This window comes from Diplotaxodon limnothrissa, linkage group LG10 (assembly GCF_057381915.1).
Source record: "Diplotaxodon limnothrissa isolate DT_005_m linkage group LG10, D_limnothrissa_male_GT1.1, whole genome shotgun sequence".
NCBI classification, from domain to species: Eukaryota; Metazoa; Chordata; class Actinopteri; order Cichliformes; family Cichlidae; genus Diplotaxodon; species Diplotaxodon limnothrissa.
In genome coordinates, this window is record NC_140605.1 from 34916689 (window position 1) to 34926693 (window position 10005).

Genomic DNA, 10005 nt, shown 5'->3' on the forward strand with positions numbered 1-10005 from the left:
CCTCGAGAGGATAAAGCGCTGGTCCAGTGTTCCGCGACCAGGACGAAAACCGCATTGTTCCTCCTGTATCCGAGGTTCGACTAGCGGACGAACCCTCCTTTCCAGCACCCTGGCATAGACTTTCCCAGGAAGGCTGAGGAGTGTGATCCCCCTGTAGTTGGAACACACCCTCGGTCCCCCTTCTTAAAGATGGGGACCACCACCCCGGTCTGCCAGTCCACAGGTACTGCCCCTGATCTCCACGCAACATTGCAGAGGCGTGTCAACCAGGACAGCCCTACAACGTCCAGAGCCTTCAGGAACTCGGGGCGGACCTCATCAACATCAGGGGCTCTGCCACCAAGGAGTTGTTTAACTAAATTGTGTGTTCTAGCAAAAGTTCTAGAAAAGTTCATTAGTGAACAACTGAAAGACTTTTTGGACAAAAATTCAGTTCTTTCCCAACATCAGTCAGGATTCAGAAAACAACACAGCACAATAACTGCTGCTATTAAAGTGGTTAATGGCATTGTTGATTCAATGGACTGCAAAAAAGACTGTGCTGCTCTTTTTCTTGACTTGTCAAAGGCTTTTGATACAGTTGACCATGCTATTTTATTAAATAGACTAAACAATATTGGTCTATCTGTAAATGATGTAAGTTGGTTTTCAAATTACTTGTCAGCAAGAAAACAGTGTGTCCGTGCTGCTGGGTCTTCTTCCTCTTTTCTCCCAGTATCCAAAGGAGTTCCGCAGGGCTCCGTATTAGGACCATTGCTATTTTCTCTTTACATAAACAACCTTTGTGACAATTTGTCAAATGCAGCATTTCATCTTTATGCAGATGATACAATTATCTATTGTTCATCCCCTTCAGTAGCACAAACCCTGCAATTTCTGCAGTCTGCCTTTGATGTCGTTCAGTCCCATTTAACTCAACTTAAGTTGGTGCTAAATCCAGAGAAATCCAAGTTAATGTTATTCTCAAATGGCAAAGAGTTGTTAGCTATGTCTCCTAAGATTAAAACAATTCAAGGATCTGAAATTGAAATGGTCACATCTTACAAGTATCTAGGGATCATTATAGATCAGAATTTGTCATTTAAGACTCACATTCAAAGGCTTGTGTCGAAGTTAAAACTAAAACTAGGTTACTTTTTTAGAAACCAATCCTGTTTCTCCCTCCAAGTGAGAAAACATTTGATTCGTGCAACCTTTTTACCTTTATTGGATTTTTTTTTTTTTGTGTCCCGTTTGGATCTTTAGCCATCAGAATTGTTGTCTTAAGGCCAAGAAACATGCCAAGCGGATTTATTTTACCAAGTGGATCATCATGGCCTTGCCATATTGGTCCATTTGATTGACCTTTATTATAATTATGAATTTATTTTATTTTCAGTTGCTACAAACGGGACAGACATGACTGGGGGATAGGACAGGGAGAAAGAATGAAAGAAAGAGAGGGAGAGAAAGAAAACCAAAGGGGAGAAGAGACGGTGAGAAGGGGGGGAAGAAAGGAAAAAAAAACAAAAAACACCTGGGTCACCTGTATGGAGAAAAAAAACAGAAGAGAAAGCAAATAACAAAGAGCAACATAATAAAAAAAACGGCACCATCACAATAAAATAGCTAGCAGTAGATATCAGTAGATACTAAATAATAAACGATATTGTGCAGCACGCAAGATAGACAGCACACAATGTTTTTTGAGGCAGCAGCCAAGAAAGGTGTAGTCCGCGTCTGTGAATACCCGTGTGTACACCTGTGTGCATACCTGTGTGGATCAGCATGCTTGCATTCCAAAGGTTTCTCCATGTAACGATCTGCTAGGGAGTGTGGGGAGCCACAGCCCCGTCCTCCAGGGTATGAAGCAGGTATGGAGGAGATCAAAACTCCAGACATCCAGAGGTCCCCAGAACACAAGAGACCAAGGAAGACCAACAGAGGGGCAGTAAGAGCTGAGGAGAGTCCCAGATGAGCGCTCACTCAGCAGCCGCGGAGCAGAAGCCAGGGGGAGTTGCAGTGACGCGCCCGTGAGCTCCGCCGGCAGCCAGCTGTGCCTGAGTGACCGAGCCCCAGGCCGAGAGGCCGGGGGCACCCCACCTCCGAAGTGGCCCGAGCGAGCCCCAGGCTCCAGGCCCCGATAAGCGGCCGCCAAGGAGTGAGCCGGTGTGTACCCGGACGCCCACCCCCAGACACAAAGAACCACCAATGCACTGACACCTGAGGGAGTCCGCCACTGGCAGGGGAAGTGGTGGGTGGAGATAGGCCTCCAAACCTTGGAGGGCCTGAGATGTCCCCAGAGAGGTGGCGTCTGATACCCAACCTGACATATAGACACAGACATACAGGCACACACAGACACAAACATCCATTCCCACCCTCATGCTCTCATATGCACTTACTCCACACTCAACCAACATGGAGACAGACATAAAGAGACGCTATACACACGATCACACTCCCCAAGCGTACTCTACGAACCGGGTCTAGGTACCCTTGCCCCTGGAGGGGGGAACTGCACCCAGACCCAGGTGGTGTTACCCTTTTCCCTGCGGTGGGGAGAGGCAGACCGCCCCGACTCCGCAGCAGCAGGGAGGCCCCACACTCCAGACCGCAGTCGGACGGCCAACTCCTCCTAGCCCCCCCGCTCCAGCAGGCCACAGAGAACGGGGGTGAGAGAAGACTCCAAACCTCCCTCCACCCGCTCATTGTAGTGTTGATGCATGTGTGTTCTAAGGTGCAATTAAAACCCAGGAGGGCATGGAGCTACCTGCCAGAGAGCAGCAGGTAAGCGCATAGTCCCTCCTGTTAGCCCTCAATGTCCACGTGTATTCAAAATTGAGAGGTGGGCAACGACGCCAGGGGTGAAGTGTACACCCTGATGGTAATTTGGACTCCGTGTATCGTGCCCACCCCCAAGATCCTATATGTATGTGTAATGAGAGTGTGAGTAATGTGAATGTCTAAGTTGTGGGATAAAATTGAGGCAGAGGCAGCCAGAAGGGGACAGAGGGGGGGGGGGGGGGGGGTTAGCCTCCTCTGCACCCTGGTGACATACCCCTACTCCAAGGCCCTGCATGTGTGGGTGGTTGTGGTGGAGCGGGAAGAGGGAGGCAGCTGGAGATGGGGAGGGAAGGAAGGGAGGGGCAGGTGACCCCTCCCTGGGGCCAGCTCCCCCGCTGACCGCAGTAGGCACTCCCATACTCCGCGACCCGCCAGGGAAAGGGGGCCCAGGCCCATCCAGACCGGGGACCAGTGCAGCAGTGCCCCCCGGCCCCACAGAGCCCGGGACAGTCCACCCAACCCCACCACAGAGAAAACTGCACCCACCCCACCATCCATTCATCTTCCAGACTACATGAGACAATAGACGCCCAGGCTGAGATCTTCCTCCACCTCTCCTGTATCTCCCCCTCCTGCAGAGAGAGTTCCTGAAGAGAGGAAAGCTCCTGCAAGATGTGACAATCTCCCCCACCAGTTGAAGAGCCCCCCAGGCGGCTCGACGCACCTGCGGCACCCTGCGCCAGGGATGGGCCCCCATGCACCCACCCGCCCACAACCCCGGCAACACACAAACCAGGACCCAAGCCCCCGAGGCCCGGCCAGGGCCCCAGCCCAGAGACGGAGCACCCCCAGAACCTCACGCCCATCCCGGACCCACCCAGGGGCAGACAGGCTACCAGGTCAGTAACCCACGTCCGTCAGCACAGACCCTCCCCTAGCCCCGCTGCACGCAGCCACGAGGAAACAGTCACCCGAGAGCCAAAAGAGCCCCCAACCGGACATGACCGCTACCCCGGGTTGAGCCCCCAAGGAAGATGCCTCCGGGGAACCCCCCGACGCCCTAAGCCTGTCCCTACCCCCACACCAGTCACAACAGTGAAGGCGGGACCAAACTATGACCCCCCACCCCCACTAGGTGATGGAGCTGATCAAAGGAGCCCAGAGCAATTGATCTGATGTGGTGGCAGAGGCTGTATCAAGACTAATGTAATCTAATAGATAATTTCTATATTGGTTAGAATTAAGATTATTTTTATTTTTCCAGTTCATGAGGACTGTTTTCTTGGCTATGCATAGGGCAGTGAAAACCATATGGGCTATTTTCTTTTCTGAAGTGACATTATCTAAGCTGCCCAGTAAACACACTAAGGGGGAAGTTGGAATGTTACATTTCAGACACTTTGATAAGTCTTCACATATCTCGCGCCAAAACTTTTGCACTGGTGGACAGAACCAAAGAGCGTGGATGTAATTGTCTGGTGTATTGCCTTGACAGTGTGAGCAGTTGTTGGAAGATGTAAAGCCCATCTTGAACATCCGATGACCTGTATAGTGCACTCTATGTAGTATTTTGTATTGTATTAATTGCAGACTGGGATTTTTAATCAATTTAAAGGTTTTTAAGCATACCTGAGACCAGAAGTTTTGGTCTAAGCTGACTGATAAATCTGCTTCCCACTTTGCAATAGGAAGGGATATTGATTCATCTAATTTAGAAAGTGTTCTGTATATTTTAGATAATAATTTGGGGGATTTAAGAGTAAGGAAATGTGCCGTACTTGGTGGTGTTTGTAATTCAACTTGACTGAGGTTAAATTTCTTTTTTACTATGGATTTAATTTGTTGATATTCTAAAAATCTTTTCTTGTTGATCCCATATTGTGCAACTAGTCTGTCAAATGGAATAAATTCTGTTCCCTCTAATATATGTTCTAAGTATTTAATTCCTTTACAACTCCATTCTGGGAAATTAATCATATTATTGTTTTGTAATATGTCAGGGTTATTCCAGATAGGTGTACGTTTGCATGGGATTAATGAAGACTCCGTTATTTTTAGAAACTCCCACCATGCTGTCAGAGAGAAGCTGATGTTGATACTTTTAAAGCATTCATGTCTTTTGATGTTTGAGCTAAAAGATGGTAGGTCTGAAATCTCTAGATCCTTGCATAGTGCCTGTTCAACATCTAGCCAGGGCTCATCTAAGAAGGTATGTTTTGACCATTCTGAGATGATCTGAAGCCTGTTGGCTAATAAGTATTGGTGAAAATTAGGCAGATCTAATCCTCCTCTATCCTTGGTTCTTTGTAGCGTTTTTAAGCTGATACGCGGGGGTTTATCTTTCCAAAGGAATTTGGAAATATATGAATCCAGAGATCTGAACCAATCTTGTGATGGTTTGTTAGGGATCATCAAAAATAAGTAATTTATTTTTGGCAAGATCATCCTTTTTATAGTGGCGACCCTTCCCATGAGTGATATGGGTAAAGATTTCCATCTAGTCAGATCGCCTTCTACTTTCTTTAGAAGTGGGATGTGATTTAATTTAGTTAAGTCTGAAAGCTTAGGAGAAACATTAATACCTAAATATTTAATATTTCCGGATTGCAGTGGGGCAGAGGAAGAATTATGGAAGGAGCAGTTAATGGGGAGAACTGTAGATTTTGGCCAGTTAATTGAATAATCTGAAACTCTTGAAAACCAGTTTATTAGAGTAATTACCTCAGAGAGGTTGGTTTGTGTGTTTTGCAGAAAAAGCAACACATCATCCGCATAGAGACTGATTTTATGTTCTATGCTCTTACATTTTATGCCCTTAATTGTTGTAGCCTGTCTAAATGCTGCTGCTAGAGGTTCGATAAAAATTGCAAAAAGTGAAGGGGAGAGTGGGCATCCCTGTCTGGTGCCCCTCAGGTGACAGAAGCTGGAGGATGTCTGGTCTGGTCATTTGTTCTGATACGAGCTGTTGGGGAATTGTTTTATTTTATTGGATTATGGTGACCTGCTTTTTATGAATGCACCTGCCCACTACCTAAAGAGGTTGGATACTGTGTACCATTGTGCTTTACATTTTATTACTGGCTATGGAAATCATGTACATCATTGTTCTTTGTATGCTGCTGCTAAATGTCCATCTTTGCATATTCGCAGACTCTCCCATTGGTTGATCTTTATCTATAAATCTCTCCTTGGGCTGATTCCATCTTATTTATGTGTTTATATGTGTAAAAACCACAACCAATACAGCCTTCATTCGAACAAAATCATACAATTGATTGTCCCAAAAATCAGAACAGAATTGGGGAAAAGGGCTTTTAAATACGCTGCCCCTGCTTCCTGGAATAATCTGCAGAAGGAACTGAAATTATCAGAATTGGTTACCTTGGGAGAGTTTAAGTCTGTCTTAAAGGAACAAGAGAACAGCTCTTTTACTCAGTGTGATTGTTTTTAATGTACTCTTAATTTGATCTGTTATTGTATATTTTACACATGTTGGTATGGGATATTGTATTTGTTTTAAATGTTATATACCTATGTGGTATGTGACTTTTGTTGCCATGATGCCAGGTCTCTCTTGGAAATAAGATTTTTAATCTCAATGAGATTTTTTTTTACCTGGATAAATAAAGTATTAATAAATCAAATAATATAATAAACTCAAAAGTCCTGGGTCAACGACCCAGGCATCCTAACAGTTTGCTTCGCTTTCTATAGTGCCTCTTAGGCAGGGAAGGTAGAGGCAGTGCACCAGTGGACGGGTATATATGAAGCAAAGTAGCATCTCTTAAATTCCAGCATGGGCATTGACATCAGAGAGGAATATTACCAAAAGAAGGATGAATAATACACAACAATCAAAAAAGAAAGATCGGAAACAGAGACGAGGACGGCCTGCTGTGCACACTGGCACCATCTTGTTTTTTCAATACAAAGTATATGAAATATGCTTTCTCCCCCTAATTTTTTTTATAGAGTGTTGATGACTATTTACCATTAATCCTGAGGTGGATTAAAGTTTCCCAGTGGACACCCATGTCCAACCACTGCACAAGATAAAGCTGTGCAGAGAAACAAGAAGCACATGAACTGATGCATTTCAGGTGATCATTAACAGTTTGCTTCTTGCCTTCAGATGATAACAAATTATCTTGTATGATCATTCAGAAAACATTATTCTGTGGGTCCTTTTCAGTTTATTTTTCTCCCTTGAACAAATATTTATCATAGTGTTTGTCCTCCTTTTGCTGGTGGATACTAGATTAATATTTTACAATGTGTGACTTTTGAAAAAAGTTTGCCTCACTGCTAATATTTGATGTTTAATTTATTACATTTCAATTTTAGTTAATCTTTTTCCCTCCTTCTGCTTTTACTTCAGACAAGATGGAGAACTATATGTACATCAGTCCAACACTTCAACTTCAGGAGTTGAGGATTGTCAGGACTAACAAGTATCTGATCTCTGTCTTTTTTTGTGATATAAGCTCTTGTTTACAGATGTGGGAATGTCATGCGTGAAAGCTTTATTTAATGTTTTAGATAGTGACTGGATTGCTTTTGAAATGCCTTTGAAATTGTCTTGTTCTTTCAGGTCCATGCAAAATACAAACAACATCTTCACAATACAGCTGGAGGGTTTAAATGTCCCACAGGAAGCCACATATGCTATGTTTCTTTTTCTTTTTTCTCCTACTTGTTTCTAATTGTTGCAAATGTGGGCATTGCTGTTTTGGTTTTTGTTGACAAGAGTCTTCACCAGCCCATGTATATCCTTTTTTGTAATCTGTCCATTAATGATTTATTTGGAAACTCTATCATGATCCCTCGTTTGCTTGTAGACATGTTGAGGCCTCCGTCTGAGCGCCTCATCAGTTATTATGAATGTGTGGTCCAAGCTTTCACCACACAAATGTTTAGTACCACAGCTCACACAGTGCTTATGATAATGGCCTTTGACAGATATGTAGCCATCTGTAATCCTCTGCGTTATGCTGCAGTAATGACAAATAAGATGTTGATGAAGCTGACAGTTTCTGCCTGGGGGGTGGCCTTTGTTTTGGTTGGGATTCTGCTCGGTCTGACCTTGAGACCGGGCCGATGCAGAACTCTGATCAAAAGCCCCTATTGTGACAATGCTGCACTGTTTAACCTGTCCTGTGAGGATGTGTTCATTAACAATGTCTATGGCCTCACTTTCACTGTGCTTTTGTTCACAGGTTCTATCGGTAGCATGGTTCTTACCTATACTAAGATTACTGTGGTGTGTCTAACCACTAAGAACAAGTCCTTGAACAATAAAGCCTTGAAGACCTGCAGCACTCACCTGGTTGTATATCTGATTTTTTTGTTCAGTGGTATGTCCATAATCACTCTGCATCGCTTTCCTGAGTACTCAGGGAGCAGAAAAATTGTGGCTGTCCTGTATCACATCATCCCTGGAAGCCTCAATCCCATCATTTATGGTATGCAATCCAAAGAGATAAAAAAAAATTGTATCAAAAGTTAAGTTAAAGAAGGTTTTGCCATTATATTAAAGACAATTTTCAGGGTTATTTGAACAGTTTAAAGTGACATATTATATATCATATGTCAGAATCTGCAGATTATACAGAACAAATAAAATGTTCACGTTTCTCCAACGTTGTCTTCCCAACAGTTTCACTGACATCTACACTGGATGGACAGGAAGCGTTCGCGATGTCTTCTCCGGCGCTGATAATTGGCGTCTGTCTTCTGTCAGTGACGTAAAAGACGGATTTAATGCGATGTGACCATCAAACAGCAGTCGCTTTCTAAAACAGATATGTATCGATTCAGCACCACATACGAAAGTGACCCAGGTCAGATTTGAAAATATCGGATTTGTGCCGTTCACACTGTCACACCATGATGGGATATGTGTCACAGAGGGTAAAAAAAATGGATTTGATGCGCTTTTGCCTGCAGTGTGAACGTAGCCTAAGTGCTACCAGTGGGAAGTGAAGCTTGAGCAGACAAACATTACTTCATTGCCCACAAATTTTATTCCCCAGATTGTTGACAGTTGTTGTTGTCTTCATTGTATGACATCATACATTGCTTAAGCTAAGTGTTTGCATGGTTGAGATGATGCCCATATAACACTGCAGCAGAGCGCATTCTGTGTAGGCATTGCCAGTTGTGAACTACCAGGAACAAGAAAGCGCAGACAATAGACAAAAGACAGAGTAGATACCTCTCATTTAAAACTGAAATCAAAACACGTTTTTCCTACCACAAACTTGATTGGCTTACTTACCATTTTGTTCTTTCATGATGATGGAGAACTACACCTACAACATCCTCACACTCCAGCTGGAAGGGTTGAATATTTCAGTAGAGTCCACATATGCTTTGTTTCTTCTCCTGCTGTTCTTCTACCTGTTTATAATAGTAGCAAATGGAGGGATTGTTGTTTTAGTTTTCATGGACAAGAACCTTCACCAGCCTATGTATATGCTTTTTTGCAACCTGCCTTTTAATGATATTCTTGGAAACTCTATCATGGTACCTCGATTGTTGATAGACATATTGAAGCCTCCATTTGAACGCTTTATCAGTTATTATGAATGTGTGGTGCAAGCTTTTACCACACATATGTTTGGTACCACGAGTCACACTGTGCTCATGATTATGGCCTTTGACAGATATGTGGCCATTTGTAATCCTCTGCGATATGCTTCCATAATGACCAACAAAATGGTGATCAAGCTGACGGTTTTTGCCTGGGGAGTGGCCTTTGTTTTGGTCGGGATTCTGCTTGGACTGACTGTACGACTGAGTCGATGCAGGACTTTGATTACAAACCCTTACTGTGACAATGCCTCTCTTTTTAAGCTTTCCTGTGAAAATGTGTTCATTAATAATGTCTATGGGCTCACCTTCACTGTGGTCCTGTTTACAGGTTCTATAGGCAGCATTGTTCTCACATATGCTAGTATAACAATTGTCTGTCTAACCAGTAAGAACAAGTCTTTGAACAGTAAAGCATTGAAGACCTGCAGCACCCACCTGGTTGTTTACTTGATTATGCTGTTGAGCGGAATGATTGTCATTATGTTGCATCGCTTTCCACAGTACTCAGATTACAGAAAACTTTGTTCCATTTTGTTTCACATCATCCCTGGAAGCCTCAACCCCATTATTTATGGTGTACAGTCCAAAGAGATGCAAAAATTATTTGCAAAGTTACTACAGAAGAAAACTGGGCCATTAAAATAA

At 43.7% G+C, this 10005-nt stretch overlaps 1 protein-coding gene and 1 pseudogene across 1 annotated transcript; both read left to right on the forward strand.

Annotated features, from left to right (window-relative positions):
- Nucleotides 1-7361: 7361 nt before the first annotated feature.
- On the forward strand, nt 7362-8300 carry LOC146624823 (olfactory receptor 8G17-like; annotated as a pseudogene).
- A 760-nt stretch (nt 8301-9060) lies between these two features.
- On the forward strand, nt 9061-10005 carry LOC146624824 (olfactory receptor 8G17-like). The gene has a single exon (XM_085364167.1). The coding sequence runs from the start codon at nt 9061-9063 to the stop codon at nt 10003-10005; it is 945 nt and encodes a 314-aa protein (XP_085220293.1).